The sequence below is a fragment of the Lytechinus variegatus genome, chromosome 8 (assembly GCF_018143015.1).
Source record: "Lytechinus variegatus isolate NC3 chromosome 8, Lvar_3.0, whole genome shotgun sequence".
In the NCBI taxonomy this organism is placed as follows: domain Eukaryota; kingdom Metazoa; phylum Echinodermata; class Echinoidea; order Temnopleuroida; family Toxopneustidae; genus Lytechinus; species Lytechinus variegatus.
The window spans coordinates 30146230-30172337 of record NC_054747.1 but is presented as its reverse complement, the minus strand read 5'-3'; the positions used below and the strand labels follow the sequence as shown (position 1 = coordinate 30172337).

General features: G+C 36.9%; 1 protein-coding gene across 1 annotated transcript in view; it reads left to right on the top strand.

The window, feature by feature from the left end:
• Positions 1–399: 399 nt before the first annotated feature.
• The window catches only part of LOC121420316 (serine/threonine-protein phosphatase 2A 65 kDa regulatory subunit A alpha isoform-like), a 39510-nt gene continuing 13801 nt past the window's right edge, over positions 400–26108 (top strand). Inside the window, exons 1-11 of the mRNA XM_041614901.1 lie at positions 400–548; positions 10019–10109; positions 10981–11081; positions 11837–12069; positions 15377–15524; positions 15944–16102; positions 19812–19997; positions 21144–21229; positions 22494–22716; positions 23944–24004; positions 25032–25105. Coding sequence (XP_041470835.1) covers positions 456–548; positions 10019–10109; positions 10981–11081; positions 11837–12069; positions 15377–15524; positions 15944–16102; positions 19812–19997; positions 21144–21229; positions 22494–22716; positions 23944–24004; positions 25032–25105 — 1455 coding nt within the window. The 5' untranslated portion in view covers positions 400–455. The remainder of the gene's footprint in view (positions 549–10018; positions 10110–10980; positions 11082–11836; positions 12070–15376; positions 15525–15943; positions 16103–19811; positions 19998–21143; positions 21230–22493; positions 22717–23943; positions 24005–25031; positions 25106–26108) is intronic.

The window sequence follows — 26108 nt, the reverse complement described above, 5'->3', positions numbered from 1 at the left end:
TAGAAAAATTGGATTGACATCTGATTTAGTGCATTAGATATTTATTGCTGTAACCTATTTTTTTATAAGGGAGACATATTATTCACACAAGTATGAAATAATTTAAAAAATATGATTTTAGTAGTATGTAATAACATAAGAAAACGGAAAGTGGAGACATCATCAGCCCACCTATATAATGAATATTCATGACGACTGTTTTCACAAAATATTGCTTAACTTTAAACTTCGATAACTTAATTATTTGTTATCCGATGATTTTTTTTGGCTTTTTGCTCAGCGAATATAAATATATGGGAAATGAATTAGGCCTGTGAGCCCAGGAATTACGTGTGTTACGTTACGCATTTTGAAAGAAAATGTGTGCGCTGAACGAACGTACGCGAATGCATCCGGGCGATTCTGTTATTTGAAACCCGTCAAAATTGAGTACCACCGGTGAAAATACAGGCAAAATGGCGTCAAAAGAACAGCAGCCAACCATTGGAGATGACTCCCTGTATCCCATAGCTGTACTCGTTGATGAGCTGAGACACGAAGATGTAACGGTAAGACTACCCATTTTGTGATAGTTTTACAGTAGATCTAGTGGTATTTGAGATGAGTTTTCGGTGCAAAACCAAAAGATGACTCGAATATTTGTGATATGCGTACGTACGGTACGGAACCGTGTGGAGCGTGAGCCGAGTTTACGTGTGTTGTTATGCGCGATTCGCGAAAGACCGGCTTCAGGATCCGTGACTGTGTGACTGAGTAACGTGTGATTGTTGTCTAAGTCTAGGCCCTAAGACACTCATTCAATGAACAAGGTTGTGATATAACCTTGTTCTCAGTTACATCTCCATGTGTGGCCAAATAAGGGTGGCAATCATGGCAATGTTTGGCTTATTTTCTCTTTTTCTTTGGGGCAAATGCTTTATTTTTTGGCAGTGTATACAGCCACACGCGTGTGTCTTTACCATCCAGCCACACGCGTGTGGTTATATCCAGAACACCTATCTGTGGATACCGCCACACGCCGCCAGTAATAACAGTAAAACACGTACGGTATGTAGGTCTGACCGTCTATATCACGATAAAAATAACCTCATTTCTTCATTAAATTCTTACATTTTAAACCCCTTTGATATCCTTAGATCGTTTCAATTTCATTCTCACCGTCTTCTCTCCTTGCTTTTCTTGTCTTGTTACAAACGGTCGTCTGTTTAACAGCAAATTCTCTTTTTCTACTTGTGTCAATTCTGGCTTCCTTCGCGGTGGCAGACCCATACAGCGTTAGCGCAGCGACATACACAGTTTGGGTTTCGTACGTACGCGCACATAGCCTAGAGTCAGTAGAGAATCGACACAAGTAGAAAAAGTGTGGAAATTTGCTATTTAACAGGCGGCCTTTTGTAACAAGACAAGAAAAGCAAGGAAAGAAGACGGTGAGAATGAATTGAAACGATTTAAAGAAATCAAAGGGGTTTAGAATGTAAGAATTTAATGAAGAAATGAAGTTATTTTGATCGTGATATAGACGGTCAGACCTACATACGTGTTTTACTGTTATAAGATAGGTGTTCTGGATATAACCACACGCGTGTGGCTGGATGGTAAAGACACACGCGTGTGGCTGTATACACTGCCTTATTTTTTTTACACTGACAGTTGACATCACTCACACAACATGCGAGGTTAGTAATACTAACCTCGCACAACGCATGTGGTTTCATAGTGGACTTTGACGTTTTCATTCATCACACGAATGTGAGGGAATGAAAAACGCCAAATGTTTCAGTATTTCTCCACTATCGTAATCTCATTTTTTTTATTTATGTTTGTATTAAAAATAAGTTAAAAATTGTTTATAAAAGTGTTTTTATCGCTTACCTCCAAGTCTCAACCAGGATACTCCGTTCGATCCGTCCTTGATACTGCGGTGGAAAGTACGCAAACAACAATCGAAAAGCAATTTTTCGTATCGAACATTCTCAATTCAAGTCGTCAGCGCATAATAGGAAATTGTACCAAAAATCAACAGGTTGCATCTCATGTATATATTTATTGGTAAAGTACGCCATCTTTTGACAAGATGATGATGAAAGTGGATTGAACGAGCAGGATGTCTTGCGAGTTCAGTCGGGAAAGTGGGATGATAAGGCAAGTTTATCGGGGTGCAGACATAGGCGGGGGAGGGGGGGGGTCGTTTCCCCCTTCATTTGAGGCGGGGGACATTCCCCCCTAAATTGTTGATAACCCTTATTTCGCTTGTCAAAATATTTAGTGGTCCTTCCCTAAATTGTTTTTTGCTTCTCAATTTTTTTTTCCTGCGTCCCCCCAAAAAATTCAGGCGCCCCCCCTAAAATTTGTGTGGTCCCGCCCTAAAATTTTGGTTGATAACTAATTTTTTTTGCTCTCTAAAAAAAAAATTTGGTCGGCCCCTAAATTTTTTTTGCTTTCCGCCGCCTGTAACCCATCCCTTTTTCTTAATTGCATAAACTTTAATTTGAAAATATCCTTCATTTGTTAATGAAGGAAGACATGTTTTAATCGTTGTCTATTTTCTATACATAAAAACATACTTTGGGAAATGATTTTGTTATGGTTTGTCTCCATTTTCAAAAACCATTAATCAGCTTGCAATAATTTAGAGCCTTCCGTAGTTTGCGCAGGATCAAAGTTGGCACGAATAACACAAAGCTTAGCGATAAGTAGCAAATATGACAGAACGAGCCTTTTCAACCAAATGTGCCTAAAATCTTGCATGATTGAAGTTTCTAATGATTTGTAATAAATCCAGATCGGCTGTGAATAGGGATCAGCTGAATATTAGATTTAGATTTAAATCTTGTTGATTGAAATATATTTTGAGATTTAAAAGCTAATCCTTAAGATTATAAATAAATTCCATATTCGGCTGGTCACTATTCACAGCCGATCTATAATAATTTCTAATCGTTTTAAGTATATCTACTTAGCGATTGATCCGATTGAATCAATAAACTTCAGCAATGTAATTTTATGTACAGGTGCTTAAATTCTCAAATTCCAGAAAATTTTCGTGATTTCTTTACGCATGTATCAAATATACATCATTTTGATACCCGAACAAATAACCAAATATATATTCCTAAACACAAAAAGATTATCTTTCAACACAACATCCGTTATTCTGGCCCGAAAATGTGGAATGATCTTCCAGACTACATAAAAAATCCTTGTCAGCAACTAGCTTAAAATTTAAGATTAAAAAATCAATTTTATCATCCTATGCTTGAATATCCTAATACCTTACATTCCTATTGATCTTAAGTTAACATGAATAATGTGCAAATGTTGCGGCATTATTATTTTTATCTCTCCCTCTCTCCATCATACATTGTTGTACGCTCTACTTGCTAGGTACTCGGTAACTCATGCCCGCCCGCCTTCCTGCTCACTTCTCCCTCTCTCGTTTTCTTCCCGTTTTCTTTTCTACTTCTCTTCTCCTTTCCTCGCCCTTCTTATCTTTGTATTGTATTTTGTGTATTGTATATATTTGTCCACATGCGTATCCCGCCACAAGCATTATGCTTCTAGGGACATACGCCTTCCTCTTTACACATTTAGTTGTTTATATTTATATTCTTTATAGAAATTGATTTGAAGTGTATTCTTGTGAACAATAATGAATGTAACTTTGTAAAATGGAGGAAAATAAATGTTTATTTGAATTGAAAAAAAAATTATTAAAAAGAGTGTTACGGACCCCAGTATTTAGAGGGAAAAGCGGACAAGAAGTATGTTGCCGGTTTCACATGAGTCGAGCGCGAACATAAGCTGAAATTTTTACTATACACACTCTTAAAACAAATCACTCAAATTGACTAGACCAGTAGTCATCTGGGTGCAACTGATATGGAAATCACTGATAATCACAGTTTTGACATATATTCTGGTCAGAAATAACTATGTTCTATATAGTAAAATACGACTAGAACACAGTCAAATTTGACAATAATAACAGTTGCTCCCAGCAGACCCTATTAACCAGTTGACTGATTTGTTTTTAGAGTGCATGAATAGGCACTATACTGACTTGAAAATTAAAGGACTAGTCCACCCAAGCAAAAAGATAATTTGAATAAAAGAGAAAAATCCAAAAAGCATAACACTGAAAATTTCATCGACATCGGATGTAAAACAAGAAAGTTATGACATTTTAAAGTTTCGCTTATTTTTCACAAAACATTGTGCATCTATGCACAATTCAGTGACATGCAAATGAGGCAGTTAATAATGTCCTTCAGCCACAAGTTTGGGTTTATTGTTTGAATTATAGAATATTTCATTGTTTTACTTATTTCACAATAGTTAAGGACCAACTTGACTGAAACAATCTAGTATTAAACGATTCCGAGTTCAGGGAGGGATTAAATGCTGTTTCAAAATGATAATGAGGATAATATTTCATATAATAAAATACATATACATTTGTGAGTGCATGACGTCATCAGTCTCTTCGTTTGCATTCTTACCAGGATGTGCATATAATTTATTGAATTGAACCAAAACTACAAAAGTCATAACTTTTTACATCCGATTTTGATAAAATTTTCAGCGTTATGCCCGTTGTTTTTGTTGGGGTGTTTATTTTTTGTCAAATCGTCAAACTGCGCCTTTATACGATGAAACTCCGAACTCATTAACTTTATTTGAATCTACTTTGAAACCCCAAATCAACCATTTACACACTTTAGATAATATTGTTCACAAAGAAAAAAAGTGAACTAAAAAAAAAAAGAGTTTCCGTGTGGAGAATTCGTTGTAGATTATATTCTTATTATTTTCATATACTCATAAACACAAACTCTCAAACACACATCATCTCTGAAAAACACACAAACAAATATCTAGGAGGCAAAGACACATTTAGTTAATATAACAAACCAAACATAAACAAGTAAAATGTTGTTTGAAATTCATTTGTCCATTTTTACTGTACTTTTTTTTCTGAGCGTTCCAATAGTTATACAATGCATGCATTACTTATTAATGTTATTACATGACTTTGTGTGTAAAAGAAAGATAATAACGACACTTGGAAAATTATGTCAGCGTAATAATGAACATTTTTTTTTATTCATAAAGATTACATGAAATTGCCCTTAAAAAATCGAATTATGATTTTATGGAGCAAAATTAATGTACCTTTCAAACACAAACGAACGTTGAACATGTTTGCACATAGGTTGGAGAAATTGGTTACATTTCGTAATTCCGAAGGTTCTTTATTCCAAAGGTTTAATTCCGAAACACGTAAATTGTCTATACCTCGATGTTCGATAATCCGAAAACGAAATAAGTTCCGTTAATCACTACGTTTTCGGACTAATGAACCTTCGGAATCACGAATCTCATTTCGTTTTCGGACTTACAAACCTCCGGAAATACGAACTTCGGAATATCCGAACTTTCCGGGAATAACGAACCTTCAGAATTACGAATGTATGCGGGAGAAATTTTGTTCTAGATCATATTCGTCATATCATCATACTTCATAGCAATACTGAGAAATAATTCAATGAAGAGGTATTGACAAATTGCCTACATTACATGTTTTCTGCTTATCAAATTTACATGAGTTTTTAAAATTATTTTTACCTCATTCACATTAATAACAAACACGTCTTTGCAATAAGCATGGTTGGACTGAAAACATTGGGAACAAAAAATATACACGTAGAGCTAGATCTGCTATTCATTCACTGTGACATCTATTTGCGAAACATTATGGCAAAATCACGATGTATATGGATACAGATTCAAAATAATCTTCATTTTTCTTATATAACGTTGTTAACTTTATGAAACTTACGTTTAAAAGATTCAAGAAAGTGTTAGAAATCTTAAAAACTTTGCTAAATTCCAATTTCTCAGTTTTCAACGTGCTTCTGTAAATTGTTAAACGACTTATGTAAAGTTTTTAAAAAAGCAAACTACGTTGTATGAAATTTTGAACAACCTTTTAACCAGTTTACTGTGTAAACATAATCATCTGCATAACCTAGACTGATAATATTGTTGAAACACATCAACCAGGCGATCAAAATACTTCACATTTTATCAAAATTAGAGTTATTAAAGTTATTTCAGTATAATAATTCTCTGTATGTCTTCATCTATATGTGCAATGAGTAAGCTGATTATGTCATATTCCCAATTATTCTTTTGCATATTACCTTATGCAATTATATACATTGACATTTTGTTCAACAATAATGAACAAATACCTATTTACAACCTTTTCCTTTTTTGATCGTGCAAGGTGTGCACTGGGCTCGAAGAAAAACATTGATACAACGTTCAAAACATGAGTCATGCAGTCAGTTTCCTAGCTCTCCAACTGTGATCTGTTTGTAATCAGGTGAAATATCGTTACTCCATGTGAAAAATGAATCATATTCTACAGCACTAGATAGTTGACATATTACGAATTTTTCTTCATTTCAAGGCGACTTTTTACATTTCATCATCGCTGATGGCGCTACAACCGAATATACCACATGACGGCAAAAAAAAAACAGAAAGAGGAAAATAATGCTGGGCGCCTAGAATGCAACTAGCAGTACAACTTGCAAATCGTAAACAAACCGGCTTGTGAATAATATCGCGCGCCCTCTTTAGGCAAAAATTGATATCCACGCTGAGCAGGAGAAATCTACGTGAAGATCACGAAAAATGCTCTTATTTTATTAAACAAAACAGGAAAGAGAGTTCAACAAACGATCCATATGGTTCGGTAAGTATTATAGAAAAATCATATTTCATAGCTATGATGTAAAGTCATAGTTATTTTAGTAAAGATGGTGTGAAAGATTCGCGTGCACCAGGTGCATATGAATCCTTCACACACGAGACGATTTGAAACCATGAGTGAGTTGACATTAGACCTGTTATTCATAGGACAGCTTGGCTCTTATTTAAATTTGATTCTTTATATCATTTTTTCTTAATTAAAAATAGAGATCAAAAAATGAAAATTTTCTTGCCATATTACTTTCCACCAATAGAGGGCGTGCACAAAAATATGCCCATAATTCAAGTTTTGGAGCACTCTGGTGAATACAAAAATTATTCCCAAGTTACTAATGATAAATAAATTAAAACTCTATGGAAATTAGTAATTTTGGTCACAAAAGTGATATTTTAATGATTTTTTAAAGTGTGTGCTCAATACAGCATTGGCATACCATAGTCCTACCTGTAGATTCTCCGCAGGCCAGATGGTAGCAGTGAACAAGTGGTCTAAGTCTAAGACGTGAAATGAAATCATGGAAATAGAAAATTCATATTTTCGATCGTTTCCTTATAGCAACATGGACATGAGGAGGCGTGGCCTAAGTTATAGTTATGTCATATGTGCTTATCATGCCTGAAATTAGTCACCTCGACTTTTTTTGTGTGTGCAAATCGTTGTGTTAACTGTTAGTGTTGTTGTTATATAAAATAAAGGACAAGTCCACCCCAACAAGAAGTTGACTTGAATAAAAAGAGAAAAATCCAACAAGCATAACACTGAAAATTTCATTAAAATCGGATGCAAAGTAAGAAATTTATAGGCCTAACATTTTAAAGTTTTGCTTAATTTCACAAAATAGTTATATATGCACATCCTGGTGGATATGCAAATGCATGAGGAGACTGATGATGTCATCCACTCACTATTTCTTTTGTATTTTATTAGGCCTAGGCCCTATATGAAATAGGCCCTAGGAAATTCTATTTTTCTCCTCATTGTCAAGTGAAACAACGATTAATTCCTCCCTGAACATGTGGAATGAGTATTGTTTAATACTAGATATGATTCAGTCAAGGTGGTCCTTATTGTCAAATCTGTAAAAAATGAAATGTATAATTCAAACAAAAAACAAAAGAAATAGTGAGTGGGGGACATCATGGACTGTCTCATTTGAGTTGTGCATATCACTGTTTTGTGAAAAATAAGCAAAACTTTAAAATGTCATAAATTTCCTACTTTACATCTGATTTTTATGAAATCTTCAGCATTTTGTTAATTTGATTTTTCTCTATTTATTAAAATCAACATTTTTCTGGGGTGGACTTGACCTTTAAGTCGATGGGACTCGGTTGAATTTTGAAAGAAGTTGCCACTGCCAGTGTTGACAAAATAAATGGCAGTGAATGGACTGGTGACTTTTTAGTTTTAAACCAGGATAGTGCCAGAGGCGTTTGGAGAGTAGACTAAATATCTTTTGCTATGGCGAGGTTACTTTCCAAAAATATACATTACCGATGAGTTATTCCCCGGGTTATTCCTTAATTTTTTTATTTTCTGCTGGAGAGGAAAATATGGCAGTTGTAAATGAGTTGTGCTTTTATCAATGCTTTCCGATTAAATTTTCGATATCTTGGCCAATCAATGCGAGCGACAAGTTCTGAACGCACGCACATCTACAAGCGCAAAGCAGCGGCACAAATCGCGATATATAGCGACTGGTACATGTAAATTATACGTCTGTAAGGATGATGACGTCATCCAAGATGGCAACTTACATGTACATTGACCAAAGAAAGGATCGAAGATGATGATGTTTCGATCATCATTTGAAAGGAATTAGCGGTAACTGCTGTCTAAGGTACATGTACGATATTTCTGAATTTTAAACATTTTTCGTAAATATGGATGTGATTTCTTTTTCATAATGTGACATTTTATGTAAAAAAAAAAACGATCAGAAAATTGGGTTTACGCCGAATGTTAGATCTAACGTTACGGCACCTAATTTGCATAATTGGTAAAATGGGTGCTACGTATGGGACAATTATACTCATAAAAATTTAAAATAAAACTTGTGAGATTTAGTCATAGGTGGGACATGGACCCCCTAACATCTTATTACTTTTTGGGAAAAAAGTGGTGTCATCTGATTAATTATGCAAATAAGGTTTTGTCCAAGGATGGAATGTCCCATACGTAACATTTTTAGGATGTTTTTTTAAGTTATTTCTCATAATACAATACTTGTATTGTTGCATCTCTGGGAAGTTCTAATTTACATGTATAAAGTATGAAAATGTTGTACCCCAAAAGTTTCAAAAATAGAGTTTACTTTTTAATTAAAAGTTAATTAAAAAATTGTTATGGCGTGGCCGGCTGAATAATAGTTTCTGTATGTTAGCGGTAGGCCTACATACTGTCATGACTATGCAATCTTTGTGTGTGCATTTGTGTGTAGATTAGCAAAAAGGGTGCATGACGAATTGGCTTGCAGTTTGAACTGTACATAGAAAGTTGATAAATGTGTGCAAAATCGGGAGAAAAATTGTGTTACTTCGAAAATTATTGGTTGCCCGATTTGGGCCACCAAAACTTTTTTTCAATAATGGTTGCCCAAGATGAATTTCTGGTGGCCCCGGGCCACCGCTTACATGTACATGTATGTTGAGCCTTGGTTAAACCCATGGTTTATGTAGATTTCCTGTATGAATTAGGCTTTTTTGTATATTAAGAAATGTCCATCACTGATATGCGCTTTTGTCACAGTGCACCAAATTGACGCCTGCCCTGTTGCCATACATGTATGCTATTTCATTCATGAGTCCACTGTCCAAAACAGTGGTTTCATGAATGAAATAGCACTTGCTGCAACATGCATTAATTTGGTGCACTGTGACAATCCAATCAATATTGGACATAATATACGCGGTAAATAAGGGATACAGGAAATCTGTATAAACCATTGATTCAACCGATTGTTTTCAAAACCACCTTTGTGAATTGGGCCAATGAAAGACATTTTTTCCAAGGGCCTTTTACCTACATGTATACCATTTTTTTTCTACTGCTCTGTCCCCGTTAGACCAGTAGATACCATTTTTATTAAACATTCATACAGGTCTGGATCTAAGATTTACTCGTCAAAAATTTGAGTAGAAGGAGAAAATGCATGTACGCATTTAATATATTGAGTGCCTGGTTTACAATGTGAAATTTGTTTACTGTGCATTTGTATAATTTCTTTTCATTCAACAGAGGAGACTGCTAAGCATTAAAAAGCTGTCTACAATCGCTTTAGCATTGGGTGAAGAAAGAACAAGGGCAGAACTTATACCATTCCTTACAGGTAAGAGACTTTATATTATCAGAATTCAGGGATGTGTTCATTCTGGAAGTAAGTCAGTTTTGATAACTAGTTGGTAGTAAGTTGATATTGATAAAAGTTGGTAATACACGTAAGTAAGTTTTGATAAAAGCTGTAAAATTGACAATAATATTGATGAATGTTAAATGAAAATCCGACAGAGAAGAGCTGAGTTTTAATTTTGAGAAATTTTTATTTTGTGATACACACGAGCAGCCCCTCCATATATGTTTTGAGATTGAAATTCCACCAAATAACATTTTCTTGAAAACTAAATGTGATTGTATACGTATTAAATCATGATTCATGGAGTTGATGAACCTGATTTACGTGGGGAAAGCTGCTGGCAAGTTTTCTTACAAATTAAAGACTTGAAAAAAGTCATAACTTTTATATTCTTTGATGGACTTTCATCAAGCCTGCCCCAATTATTTTCTTCAGTTATTCTGCTATTATTAATAATACAAACTTATTTTCAGGGTGAACTTCCCCTTATAAATTCGACCTGAATGAAAGTTGTTTGAAAGGCAAAAGGGAATCCATGGAGTACTTCAATTGAAATTTGAATTAAGTCGGACCGAGCACAAGATAAATAACCAGAAAACTTGCATGAAGTTCAAATCAGTATACCGGCAATGCACAGGTATACGGGAATTTAAAATTTGCTGTTTGTCATTACGATAAAGGTAAAGACAACTTTCCATTGGTTCTGATCCCTTGATTTCATCTGTTTAAAAGTTGTATTTTTTATTTTGATTTCTGCCCCATGGGTAGAAGGCAGATGCATTTCAAGAAAATGGAGAAGATATTTCATAAGTGTATTGAAATCTTGTTTTTTTCCTTTTTTTTAAAGATACCATTTATGATGAAGACGAAGTCCTTTTGGCATTGGCAGAGCAGCTTGGTACTTTTACTCCCTTCGTCGGTGGCCAAGAACATGTATCTTGTTTATTGGTAAGTAATCATTAGCAGGGGGAGGAAGGGCTGGTGATTGAAGTTTTGGAAAATCAGGCATTTGAAAAATGTGTATTATTTCGAGCTGAGCCAATGAAATTATTTTTGTAACAAATTGTGGGCAACATGTATAGTAAAGGATATACCCAGTCATTTACAATTAGGCTCAGCACTGTATGCAATGGGCACAGGTTAAGATCCAGCTTTTGATGGCGATGTGTAATATATTTTTTTTTTGTTATGAAATGAAAAAAGGCTCAAACTAGCTCCTATTCCGTTGGAATAAGACCTGACTGAATTTATTTTTGACAATGAAAACAAACTGTATTAACCCAGCTCTAGCTCCAGCTGCTGCCTCATCAGCAGCCCACAGTGCATTCAAGAAATTCATCTTGTAAATGTACCCATGAACCTCACCTGGGTTTAAAGCATCCTAGAATGTAGAGTAGTGAACAATGTAATCATGATGAAATGCAACATTTATACAGCGTTTAATACAATGTTTCTTAGCGCTGCATACTATGATAACGGCTTCATCACGGCTATTCTGATCGAGTAATTCAATGAATTTTTTCCTACCTATTTGATGTACATGTACTACACCTGAGTGGAGAGTGGCAAGTGTAGATTAATGCCTTGCTGAAGGATGCGAGTGCTGTGGTGGGATGCGAACCTTGTGATTTAATGACGTGTCTTTTCTACCGAGCCACATGTACTCATCTTCTATTGCTGCTTTTATCGCACCTTCCATACAGCCTCCCCTGGAAAGTTTAGCCACCGTTGAAGAGACCGTAGTGAGGGATAAAGCCGTGGAAAGCTTGCGTAATCTTTCCGGTGAACACAGCACAGCTGACTTAGAGAATCAATTTATCCCAATGGTCAAACGTCTGGCGGGTGGGGACTGGTTTACATCACGGACGTCGGCATGCGGCCTCTTTAGCGTCTGTTACACAAGATGCAAGAATACGTATAAAGCAGAGTTAAGATCGTGAGTATTCTAATATGTATCCATAGTATGATGATGAGGGTGGTGATAAGTAGAAAATGAATGAATTGAATTCAAGGTTTTATTATCATTTCATCGCAGCCAGTGGCTGAATTGAGAAAGATTTACAAAGTAAAGACATAATATATAAACATAAACAGTGAAATATTTGATGTAAATCATAACCGCAACAACATTGAAAATAAACAATTTTTTTGAAAGAAATGTCCAATAACCAATTAATACTCCAGTAAAATTTTGAGACATAATAAACGATTGAGTATGAACTTATATATAGTTTTACTTGAAGTTGAAATAGTTGGTATAAAGAATAGTGTTTTAAGAAATAAATTGCAAAAATTTGAATATCGTGTAGAAAGTTATGGAAAAAAACTGCAAAAATAAAGAATAGCGAAGCAGTCCTTTGTCTGAGAGGTGGCTATTGTCCCCAGCCATTATTATCGCTAACCAGACAATGGTAGCGATAACCGTCAGAAGCAGGATTCTGAACGTGTATGTCCAGCTTGTATGTTGGCGTGTATATTCATATACCATGTCACTGTACTTTGCCATTTGTAGTATGACTTAACGACGATAATATATAGGAAATGATGAAAAGTTCCAAACAAAAACCTGGACAAACATCAAAGTTACCCAAACAAGTCCAGACTGTCCAATAAACATAAACATTCATTCCAATGTTCACAATTCGGATCTAAAATATGTAATTTTAAGCGAAAAGTAGCATGTCGATCAGAGCAATATAAAAATTGTGCTAGCTGCTAAACAGCGCCCTCTATGACACAAATATAAACAGAAACAACAAAGACCTGGGGCCCGTAACACAAAGCTTAGCAATGATCGTAGAACATTTTTATACGTTTGATTTCATTGACTACAATGTACAATCAATCGTTAAAAAAATCAAGCTTACGATTAATCGCTAACCTTTGTGTTACGGGACCCTGGGCTCAGTAACACAAAGATTAGCCATCAATCGCTAAATGAACTGACCAATCAATATCAATGTTACACGCGCCTTTGGTTTAAAATACTGACCAGAAACCAATCAGAGCGGTTCTTTCATATTTGCAATCCATCGCAAACCTTTGTGTTACGGAGCCCTGGTTTCCATAACACAGAGGTTAGCAATCAATTGTACGCTTGATTTTACTTTGTAGATGATGGAAGCAATCGTAGAAAAATGTTCTATGATCATCGCTAAGCTTTGTGTTAATACGGGCCCCCAGATGCGAGAGAGTATCTATGTAAGGGCATTATCAGTTGTATCGATTATGTCGTCTTTACAATGAGATATCCAAAGTGATAAGCCGCAAGTTATTCAAACAGGCTTCTACAAGATCTTGTGTCATCACTTGCCCTGCCGGGTTGTAGTTATGACACCTTTAATGATTGAGAGAGCTGCTGCTAAAAAAAAAAAAGAGCTGAATGTCGATTGGCAAAAGGAGGAGAGTAATTTTGACCTTTCATACTCAAAGACCAGTCGTCCAATATTCATTTACTGGCCTTGAGTTGGGAACTATCTAGTAAATTGCCTGCTATAAAGTGTTAACAACTGTTCGTGGGCTTCAAATCACCAACACAAATACCGAACTTGAAATCACAAATTTCCTAATCCCTGGGGGTTGGAATTGGTATGGGGAAATTACATGTAAATTGTCAACACCAGCTCTCAAGTCTCAACCCTAAGTGCCGGAAATATGTCGCATTTCCGAGGTGGATCCGAACACCAGCATCATTTCAAGTATGATGTTGTGGCTGGTGTGACAACACCAACACCAGATTTTATCATTGTACTTGAAATCGCCCAAAATGAATTTGGAAATTACCAACTGAGATGTCAGATATATGATATTGTATGCAACGTTTTTTTCACTAATAGTATTTCCACCATTTTCCTTCCTCATTGATCAGACTCTTCAGCAATCTATCTCGCAGATTTGGAAGTGTCCTGCTCAGATGTCAGATAGGAGTAACAATACTATTGCATACAACGTTTTTGTCTCACCTGGGGCCCGTTGCAGAAAGAGTTGCAATCAATCGCAACTCCAAAAATCATGCGCAACTTGATTTTCAACCAATCAACGGCGCGCATTTGGGAGTTGCGATTGATTTTTTGACTTGCGTTTAAGCGCAACTCTTTCTGCAACGGACCCCTGCATAGCAGAGTGAGACTATAGGCGCCGCTTTTCTGACGGCGGCGGCGGCGGCGTCAACATCAAATCTTAATCTAAGGTTAAGTTTTTGGAATGACATCATAACTTAGAAAGTATATGGACCTAGTTCATGAAACTTGGCCATAAGGTTAATCAAGTATTACTGAACATCCTATAAGAGTTTCATGTCACATGACCAAGGTCAAAGGTCATTTAGGGTCAATGAACTTAGACCATGTTGGGGGAATCAACATCAAAATCTTAACCTGAGGTTAAGTTTTTGAAATGTCATCATAACTTAGAAAATATATGGACCTAGTTCATTAAACTTGGACATAAGGTTAATCAAGTATCACCAAACATCCTGCATGAGTTTCACGTCACATGACCAAGGTCTAAGGTCATTTAGGGTCAATGAACTTTGGCAGATTTGTTGAATTACAATCAAAACTTTACAAGTTTTTGGATCTGATTCATGAAACTTAGACATAATAGTAATCAAGTATCACTGAACATCCTGTGCAAGTTTTAGGTCACATGATCAAGGTCAAAGGTCATTTAGGGTCAATGAACTTTGGCCGAATAGGGGGTATTTGTTGAATTACCATCATAACTTTAAAAGTATGTTGGTCTGGTTCACAAAACTTGGACATAAGAGTAATCAAGTATCACTGAACATTCTGTGCGCATTTTAGGTCACATGACCAAGGTCAAAGGTCAATGAACTTTGGCAATAATAGGAGTATCTGTTGAATTACCATCGTAACTTTGCAAGTTTATTGATCTGACTTTTGAAACTTGGACATAAGAGTAATGAAGTATCACTGAATATCCTGTGCAAGTTTCAGGTCACGTGATCAAGGTCAAAGGTCATGTGAGGTCAATGAACTTTGGCCACATTGGGGGTATTTGTTGAATTACCATCCTATCTCTGTAAAGTGTATTGGTCTAGTTCATAAAACGTGGAAATAAGAGTAACCAAGTATCACTGAACATCTTGTGCGAGTTATAGTAGTTTTCAAAGTCAGCACTACTGCTATGATGAATTGCGTGATGCAGGTGAGATGGCTAGCAGCATTTTACTTGTTCTTATATTGATACTATTTCCACCATTTTCCTTCCACATTTATCAGACTGTTCAACAATCTATGTAGTGATGACACCCCTATGGTAAGGAGAGCTGCTGCCAGTAAACTGGGTGAATTTGCCAAAGTAGTAGAAAGCGAATATGTCAAGTCTGATCTCATTCCTATGTTCAACAACCTAGCGAGTGACGAACAGGTAATTACTTTTGATCATGTTTTGGGATGATTTTTACCTATTCTTGTGTCATTATGTAAAAAAGCAAAGAGGTATGAGAGTGACAATATGAGATTTTGCAGGAGGTGAAAGAAAGATACTCTATTCAACATTGTTTTTGTAAGTTAATCTATGAAAATGAGGTAAGAATTGGTTGAAAGCAAATAGCAAAATCCATCAAGCACAAATTATATTTGCAATAGTACTGCGCATTTAGCTAGTAGGCCTTACACATATTGCATTTGCATTTATTTACTAATGAATTGAAACATATTTTGACATCACCTCCTATGCCATGCAACAATACATTTTGCTCAGTAGTGTCTGTTAGATGTCTTATTATTATCTACAGGAGCTCTTGACCAAGAATCTCTTCATTTTGTTGTACTTTGTATCCACAGCAAGACTCGGTGCGACTGTTAGCCGTGGAAGCTTGTGTGAACATTGCCTCTCTACTGCCGCAAAAGGATAAGGAAGACCTCATCATGCCCACTATGAGAGGCTGCGCAGAAGATAAGTCATGGAGAGTGCGGTATATGGTTGCAGATAAGTTCACAGAGGTGGGTATATATATGTGTTTTTTCTGTTGAAGTAACTCCCGTAGATACTCAGCAAAGCAGCTCTCTGCTGCATCAACGCCAATCTGGTATCTTGCCAATGAACCATTTTACGTCTAACTTTGTTAGTCACAGTGTCTGACCTGAGACTACAAAAATTACACTTGGACCCTTTTTTGGGGGGTTAAAGTTGACATAATGTTAGACCTGGGATTTGAACTCGCAACCTCACAATCATGAGTCCAATGCTCTAACCACTAGACCACACGAGCCTACTATAAGATTGATCTGTTATGCCTAGCTACCAACCATAGGTGGCGCCGAGGCATTATTCGCAATATTCCAAAGAATCAGATTGTCCTTAAATTCTGTCCAATTATAAGTAGCTCTGAGAGTGATAATGACCTAATTAGTTTTGGGCTATCAAATTCTAAGATCAAACAGCTCATTGTGTACATTGGAAATTGCTTGTTTTCATGATACATGCAAATGTATAGTTTTAGGGATTGATAGATTGAGTTGGTGATTAAAGTTGATTAATATTCATTTGCTGATGTGGTTTACGGTACACCATGTGGAGTTGTTATAGAAACATTGGATAGAAGAAGAGAAGAAAAGGATAGGCGAGAAAGTGGAGACTTGAGAGTAGAGTATTCCACTCCTGAAGACGGACAGTCAACCTGTCCGAAACGTCGAGTCTCTCTACTACTCATCATCTCTACTCGCCGACTCAAGCCAGCATCTCCTCATCAGCTCTACTACTCAAGCTGTTCCCTACTCATCAATTCCTTCTGGTTTACAGTCCTTTTCAGGACTACTTTCAAGAAAGAATACTCTACTCTCAAATCTCCACTTTCTCTCCTATCCTTTTCTTCTCTTCTATCCACTGTTTCTATAACACTCCATATGATGTACCGTAAACCACATCAGCAATTGTACATGCCACCATGCAAACTTTCAAACAATATCTAATAGTCATTTTATCTGTGTGTTTTGTTAAAGTGATTGGTTAACATTGGTTTGACTTTTAAAAAATATGAGCTAGAAGGTCACACTTGTCACCTGTGTCTTTGATATGTTACAAAAATGAAGCCCAGAAAAAATTGCGTTCGAAAATAATTATTTAGTGCTTCAAAAATTGAAATATAAAGTGACCGGAAACACCATCTTAATTTCATCCCATACACTTATGTGTACTATTTAGGTGTCTATAAGACGCCTATTTACAAAATCGGGGTTTGCCTTGTAGTTTTAGCTTTTCATTCTCAATAATGGTTGTTTTCAGGGTTTATTAGTTCTAATACATGCACTTGTACACATGTTTCATCTTGGTTTGAGAATTTTTTAAATTGGCTGCTCACAAAGTTAAACATTACCTTTAATGGGGATGCCCCTGCTTACCTCAGTGATATGATTTAGAAATATCAACCCAGTCGAAATCCTTGATCACAATCGAAGGATCATCTCTCTGAAATACGAGTACAGTCCAAGACCTTATTGTGATAGAGCTTTTGGGACCAAAATTGTGGAACAGCCTACCTCTTATTATAAGATCAATAACAGATTTTGGCAGATTCAAACCTTTGTTAAAAACTATTTATGTGGTGTTATGTATCTCTAATAACTGATTATTATTGATTTCATTAATTTGTTTATTTTCTAATGAAAGATTGATTTAATCCTGTTAAACACCAATCCGTGCCCTGCCTAACAAAGAGTTACGATTGATCCAATCAACTCAATGGAAATCCATCAACCTCATTATATTTTCTTCAGAAAATTTGTACTATATACTTTGTCAAAGAGAAGCACTCTGCATTGTCAAGAAAACAAATGTATGAATATAATATATGCACCATATCTAGAAAATAATTTGATTAAACATGGATTTTAGATGTTGACATCTGTAGTTGTGGTTGATTGGATCAATCGCGACTCTTTGTAAGACAAGGCCCCTGACAGAGATGCCAACCAGTACGATTTTATCGTATTTAGTACGATAAAACAAGTAAAATACGACAGTACGATTTTGGACATCAAAAATACGATTTCCCGACTTTCTGTCATAGTCCTGTTTTTGTCCCATATATGTGTGTTGTGTATGTATGCGCCCGCCCGTGAGTGAGCAGTGAAGCCATATCATACATGTAACTTAAATATCTGAAAAGCCCAAATCAAGTAACTTTCAATTTACGATAAGCACAGTTTCAAATTGCCAAGTGCGTGTTTTTTTCAGTACCATAAAAAGTGAGCTACATCCGTCTTTTTTTTCCTGTAATACATGTACGCGCGTGCTTCCAATAGCGGTAACAATATTTCCCTACTTCACCATGTGCAATTTCTAATGCACACATTTCCAGTTAGGATATCACAATTCTGTGATATAGTAATTTGAATTGCACAGGAGATAAATCCCCGTTTACAACACAGGATATGCGAGTCTTGTATCCTCACAGTCGCCGACTTTGCTTGTCAAAACGGAGCCTTATTAATCCAACGTCAATAGTTGTGAATTATAGCTTTTTAATTTCTTTCTTGGTGAGAAGTAAATATCAGACAATAAATCATCAAACAAGGCTCCATCTAAAAAAAAAAATAGGACGCCGTGCACGTGAGTGTGGTACTTGGATGCTGTTAGCTAGCCAGTTTGAGCTCATATTCTCTGCCAGAGATCTGGGTGAGAATTCTATCAGTAATGGCCTAAGTGATGGTGATTTTCTGTTTCAGATAGAGTTTAGATTTCATGTTAATTTTTGAAAACTGTAAAAAAAACTTCATGATTTCTTCATTGTGATGAATATTTAAGTTATTAATGAATACATTTTTACAGAATTTAGACTCTCCCAGAATGAAAGGCATTTTCTGTGGAGATCTGTGTTTTCAAATAACTTTTGAAAAACTTAAGGTACATGAACCTACAAAACATGTACATTTAAAATTTACATGTAGCCTGTGGCTATGTGCTGGAATTTGAATAGACTGAGTTAGATATTGATTTAATTTCTTCATTTCTTTAATATAATTTATATGCAATCCAAGTGCACCTCACAGTCACAATCATACACAAACACTCACCCACACCCGTGATTCTAACCATGAAAAAAAACCTTTAATTTTTTTTTTGTAAATTTATTATTTGATCTGAATTCTCTCTTTTTTATGTTTATTTTATTCATTTATTTAGATTTTTTTTTTTTTTGGGGGGGGGTTCATTGTTTGTGGTTCATTAAAGATGAAAAGTAAATAAGCCCATGTAAAGGGGATGTGGAGTGAGGGTGTCAAAACACACTTAAACATTTAAATCTCAGTGATTTCTTAGTTGTTTGAATAAACCCATTACTTAGCATGCTATTTCTATACTAATTTAAAATTGCAGGAGCTGCGCTTACTATAAACAAATTTGGAGTGTGGTTCACAGTTATATTCTTTTTTTTTTAATTGCCCCTTGTTCCAGAAAATTGCCCCCCCCCCCCCCGGTTCCTGTAAAAAGCTCGCGAGCCGGGGGCAATTTTTAAAAAGAAATTGCCCCCGGCCTGCAGCTGCTTAATTCAAGGCTTGCACTGGTCATATTGAGTTTTTGTGAAAATATGATTTTTCACTAAAAAATATGATTTTTGAGGATATTCAGTCTGATTTTTTGTGTCAAGAGGTTGGCATCTCTGCGCTGATGTATCGTTTCAGTGATCTGTAAGCCCCTTCTCTTCTTTCCTAGTTACAAGATGCAGTGGGTCCCGAAATAACCAAGAACGACCTGGTGCGGGCCTTCAAGGGTCTCCTGAAAGACTGCGAGGCAGAGGTCAGAGCAGCCGCTGCTCACAAAGTCAAGGCGTTCTGTGAGCACCTGTCCGAAGACATGAGGGAGGAGGCCATCATGACAGAGCTTCTGCCCTGTATCAAGGTCAATATTTCAAGACGTTTCATCAAATTTTCTTCATGTAGAGATGTTGCGGCTCAGTGGATAAGTCTCCGGACTTTGAACCACAAGGTCCGGGGCTTGAATCCCACTGCAGCACTCGCGCTCTTTGGCAAGGCGTTTATCTACATTTGCCACATTTTCCACCCAGCTGTAGTAAATGGGTACCCGGTAGGAAGGAATTCCTTGCATGCTCGTGCGCCCAGTCAGAGTAGCCATGCTAAAGCAGGGGTAATAGTATGTAGCGCTTCGAAACATTTGTATTAAGTGCTATATAAATGTTGGATATTATTAAAATATTTTGTTGCCGCCGGTGCGGCCTTCATTGTCATTTCTTGGAAGGGTTACGATGTTTTGGAATTCATGAAAGTTTCGCATAAATTTAATTCGTTGTGTTGCACTTTACATTGTGTATCAAAACTTAAAGCCATGTTCTCTTGAAAGTAGAATGTCTCAAATCAGTTCTGCAACATCTGGCAAACGTTCAATTAGTGTAAAAAGTAGTATTCGTTTTGTGATTGGTTGTAAACTGATTTAATGATTTGATTGTTCAGGTTTTTCTCTCAGGCTTAATAGATTCTATTTAATTTTTTTTTATCCCTCAAGGCCTATGCTTTTTTAAAAAAGTGGTTGACCAACACACTTCTCAGACTTATATGCCTGTATTCTGAAGTCGGGTTTAAAGTTGTGGTTTAAGTATGGAGAGCCAATCGTTACATAAATCACTAACAGTAGAGGTATAATACTTCAGCTCATTCAAATCATTCATAATTGTCTAGGAAGTATAAAAAGATTATTGTCTTAACCATTGATGAATCAGGAAAGAGCACAGTAAACATAAGAAACATACAACTTAATAAAAAAAATGGATACGTTTGGCTTCCCATATTTAACCACAACTTTAAACCTGACTTTAACTTAAACCCGACCTTGTAATACGGGCCTTTGTAATGAACCTTGGTAGCACTTGTATTATGATACAGACAAAGTGGTGAAAACACAAAATGAATGAGATTTTGTCTTTTGGGGCATTTCTACCCTTTTCTCTCTCAGACAATTTTGCTAATGAGATGAAAAAAAAGTAAAGCATGTGATAAATGTCATTTTTTATATGTTTTTGTTATTATTCAGGACCTTGTAAGTGACCCTAATCAGCATGTGAAGAGCGCTCTTGCTTCCGTCATCATGGGACTTTCGCCTATTCTTGGGAAGGAGAGGTAAGTAATCTGACTGTTTGAGCATAGAGCGGCGGGAGTGGGAGGGGGGATCCGTTACCCTCCTGCCTTCATCTTTTCCATTTTATTATAGCAAGTTGCGACGGGACCACGTGGGTGTCGGGAACAGAAAGCTTAGGCTAGAACATGGGACTGATATCTAAGATTGATTTCATAGATTCATTATGTGTGATCTATCATGAAAATCAGGCCCACAATCGATTGCAAAGTTTAGGTCCCTGGTCATGTCCTGTATGTTTAATGTGCCTTTCACTGTAATCAGCGAGTGCCATATTTTTTTCAAAGAGTCAATATTTGTTTCATTAATAAAAAAAGGAATCACTCGTGAGAAAATGATGTTAAACCTCTAGACCATAAGCTGAACTGAACGATGGAAACGCTCATGCATGCTATGCATTTCTCAAAATGCAATAGGCGTAACAATAGCTGTATGACCATTGCAAGAAAATGTGTTGATGGCTCTCCAGTGGATGCACAGATATGTGTTCATGGCACGTTAAAGAGTTAACACTAAGCTGACATTTGATGGGGGTCAATTTTTATAACCCCAATGTCCGTGCAACCTATACCATTACAAGATGTGCCATAACCCTAAACCCCCCCCCCCCCACCCTGTATTGAATGTAGCGCTTGAAGTTGAGGAAAACTGGAAAGATAGACAAAGGCAACTAATGCCACTTACGGTGCTCACCCAGTCCATTCAAGCGATTGATTGGGACACTACCAGAGGGTCATGGGTTCAAGTCCCAGCTATGACGTTAATTTTCTTCAGCAAGAGATTTATCCACCCTGTGCTGCACCCGCCACAGGCGGAGATGTGGAAGGATTCATTCCTTGAAGCTCTTCACCCCTTTCACTAGGCAGCAGGGTCTATATCTGAGATAATGATAATAATATTCACGTCGAGGAAGTGGGTTTGCCTTATACCATGTGGTGAGTCCTGCAAGGAAAGGTGGATGGAGGTATTAGTGAAGTGGAGAGGCGAGAATGTGGAAGGCAGGGAATTCTTTTTTCTGAATTAAGTGTAGTCCTTATTTAGGTCTCGTCCAACCAGGTCCCTTACCATGAAGATAGGCGATGAATAGCAAATATGAAATATTCCTGGTCTGTATTTTGTAATATTGATGCTGATTGGTCAGTTCATTTAGCAATTGATCGCTGATTTTTGTGTTACGGAGCACAGGATGTACCTTAACGCGTATCTAACTGAATTGTATTTATTATGTAATGTTTTCTACTTGTTCAGGACTATAGAGCACTTGTTACCGCTGTTCTTGATTGCACTGAAGGACGAATGCCCCGAGGTCAGGCTGAACATCATCAGTAACCTTGACTGTGTCAACAAGGTCATTGGCATCAGCCAACTAGCACAGTCCCTACTCCCAGCCATCGTAGAACTGGCGGAGGACAACAAATGGAGGGTTCGACTTGCTATCATAGAGTACATGCCACTACTAGCTTCACAACTGGTAAGTCGATGAGGGGAAGTCGGAGAAACCGATGGGCCATTGCGCCACTGTCTTAGAGGCTGGAGCCATTGCCATGTATGTGTTGGTGATCTCCAGCTAGCAAATCTCTGACAACTCTGTTAACATGTATTCCTATATCCTGTGAGGGAGATTCATGATGTCATATACATCAGGTTTATGAGTAGGGATGCTTCTTTTAGTTTTAAGCTTTAAATCGGGCCTAAGCAATTTACTTTCAGGCCAAAGAAAATGCATTCTCCCTACAAAAATGCCCACGCTACATAATTTTCTGGCTTGAATATTAATTCCTTGTGACATTCCTGAATGAAGTTCTTTTTGTGTTAGTAAAAAAGGTACACCGCAAATGAATGCTGTTTTAAATTGCTGATGCTCAAAGTATACCAAAACAAACAGCAGAAATTTTGGTTGAATATTATGTGGAGCAAGGTTCTTGTGCAGTTTAGACATGCACCAAACATGGTTTGTTTAAAATCATCAAAGATGCCATTTGAATTCAAGCTTTTGAAAGAAATCATATTTTTAGCCATTTTGTGTATTCGAGCGGAGAATAGTCCATACCTTCATAAATCACCATCATTTTACCAATTCGGCCAATTTGAAGTATCCATTGGTATAATCATGTTACAAACTTTTTCAACTTCAGAAAATTCATAATTTTCTTATTTCTAGTTTGATATTGTTAAAAGTTTTCAACTATCTGTCTTTTTGCTTTTTGTTTTTTCTGAAAACACTTTCTTTTGGTCTGGATTTCCCTTTAATATGTTGTACTGACTGTTCTACAAAAAAAGAAAAGAATTGAACACTGCTGGGTGCTACGTAAGCACTTGCCAGATTGCCGGGGCAAGTAAAAGTTGGAGTCAGGCAAGTGTTTTGAAGTAAAGACCAAAACTACTTGCCGGAATCGGGCAGGCAAAATTCTCACAATTGAATGACAAAAGTTAGGGTCGATAAAATCACTTTCGAAAAAAGAAATGCAACCAGATCAATTCATCTCAAAAGAGAGAACAAGGTCAATGGTTTGAATAACTGCAAAACTTTCCTTTCTAGAGGTAAAACTTTTTTTTTCAGTGATTTTTTCGGGCAAGTGAAATGGATTTTTGGGCAAGTGTGTTCCAACGCTTCTAAAAAGTTATGTAGCACCCTGCACTGTTTGTTTGGTGTTTTCTAATGCATTTTTTTTTCTTGGTTGTTTTATTCTTGATGTAGGGTGTAGAGTTCTATGATGAAAAGCTGAATAATCTATGTATGTCATGGCTCGTTGACAATGGTAAGTCTATATGCGGCAAATAGTATACAGTTATTGACTGATATGGTGGACGATATCATTCCAGAGACCGCTGGAGTTATAATGAGTGTTAATAATTTTTCCAAAGCTCCAAGGGTGAAGGATGAGCACAAGGGAAAACATAACTGTGTTAGGTGATCCACTAAATGTTAGATCGTTTTACACAATCCTGCTATGAATATCTGTTATGTTAGAGAGTTTTTATAGCATTTTAGGGCTCGATTGGAGTTGTTGCCATCACGAACGGTTACAGTTTTATTGGTGGATAAAACAATGGAGTAAAGACTATTGAATTGATCGTAAGGTTTAGAATCATCAAAGAGCTCGTAACATCTGCGTTTAAATTGAGGAGACATTATTTGAAAATTCATTATGAAAATCAATGTTGGGTTCTTATACACTAGCAATCAGAGGTTCTTCTGCAGCAGCACAGATTACACTCTCAACCGAGCAACATTTGATAACTAAAATGTACAATCTCTCTCTTCTCATGTATGAGCGAAGTTGGCTCAGTAGTTTTAAGTGTCTGCCTGCCGAACCAAAGGTCTTGGGTTTGAGTCCACCCCTGGGCAGATGACTGAAGCCTGCGTTGTGTGTAAACGTCTCCCCCGTTCATAGATGCAGGCTATGTTACAGTGCACAACACTCCGTCCCACGGAAAGATCGTTAATTAGTGGCCCTGTGTAGAGGCGAGTCACTGCCTTTGCATGATAAGAACCCACTGCACTTTTCATATGAGAGTAAAGGGGAAACCCTGGTGTAGCGGTCCACCTGCAATCCCCCAATCAGTTATATCAGGAGGAGAGACCTACGGGTCATGGTGATTCAGTTCACTTTTTGCCTCCCAGGCACAGGTGATAACCAACAAATAATAATAATAGCAATAAACATTGCATTATTATTCTTCAGACTAACATGTTGTGTTGTGCTGTATTGTAACTACTCATATATAATAAGCCAAAGTGGATTGAATTGAAATTCTTTGAATTTTTTCAATTGGTTCTTGCAGTATATGCCATCAGAGAAGCTGCTACACTCAATCTCAAGAAACTTGTAGAAGAGTTTGGTTCATCATGGGCACAGGTAAGTTATTTACCAGGGCCTGTATCATGAAGCATAGTTGTTAATCATCGGGTTGATATCTAAGATCAATTCCATTGATTAATGTGTATGGTCAATCATAAAATCAGTTTCACAATCAATGGTTAAACTTTGCATTTTGGGGCGTAGGACAGTTAGCCGTGACTATCCGGGCCGGGTGAGATGAAGTTTAGCGACGGATCGCTGGATTTATATTTTTGTTGTCTCGCCTGCATAGCAGATTGAGTGTGTAGGTTGCTGTATTTCTGATGGCAGCGTCGTAATCATTGAAATCTTAATCTACAGTTAAGTTTTTGAAATGTCATCATAAGTTAGGAAGTATATGGACCAAGTTTATGAAACTTTGATATCAGACTTATCAAGTATCACTGATCATCTTACATGAGTTTCAGGTCACATGACCAAGGTCAGAGGTCATTTAGGGTCAATGCACTTAGACCATGTTGGGGGAAATCAACATTGGAATCTTAACCAAGCTTAGTTTTTGAAATGTGATAACTTAAAAAGAATATGGATCTAGTTTATGAAACTTGGACATCCTTCAACACCCTTTCCATTTTCGATCACTCCCAACCTCTTTGTCATCATTTCTTACCTCGATTTGTCACCCCTTTTTTCTTCACCCTCCCCCTTCCTTCCCTGTCTCTTCTCCCATCACCATCTCCTTTTCCATTTCTCCCCACTCTTTTTATCACTGCACCTCTTCCCTCCATCTGATTACTCTGCCCATTTTTCCTTCCACCTTTCTCTCTCTTTGTCTTCTCAACCCCACCCACTCCACTTCCCTATCTTATCTCTCTGTCTTTCTCAACCCCACCCACTCCACTTCCCTATCTTTCTCTCTTTGTCTTTCTCAACCCCACCCACTCCACTTCCCTATCTTATCTCTCTGTCTTTCTCAACCCCACCCACTCCACTTCCCTATCTTATCTCTCTGTCTTTCTCAACCCCACCCACTCCACTTCCCTATCTTATCTCTCTGTCT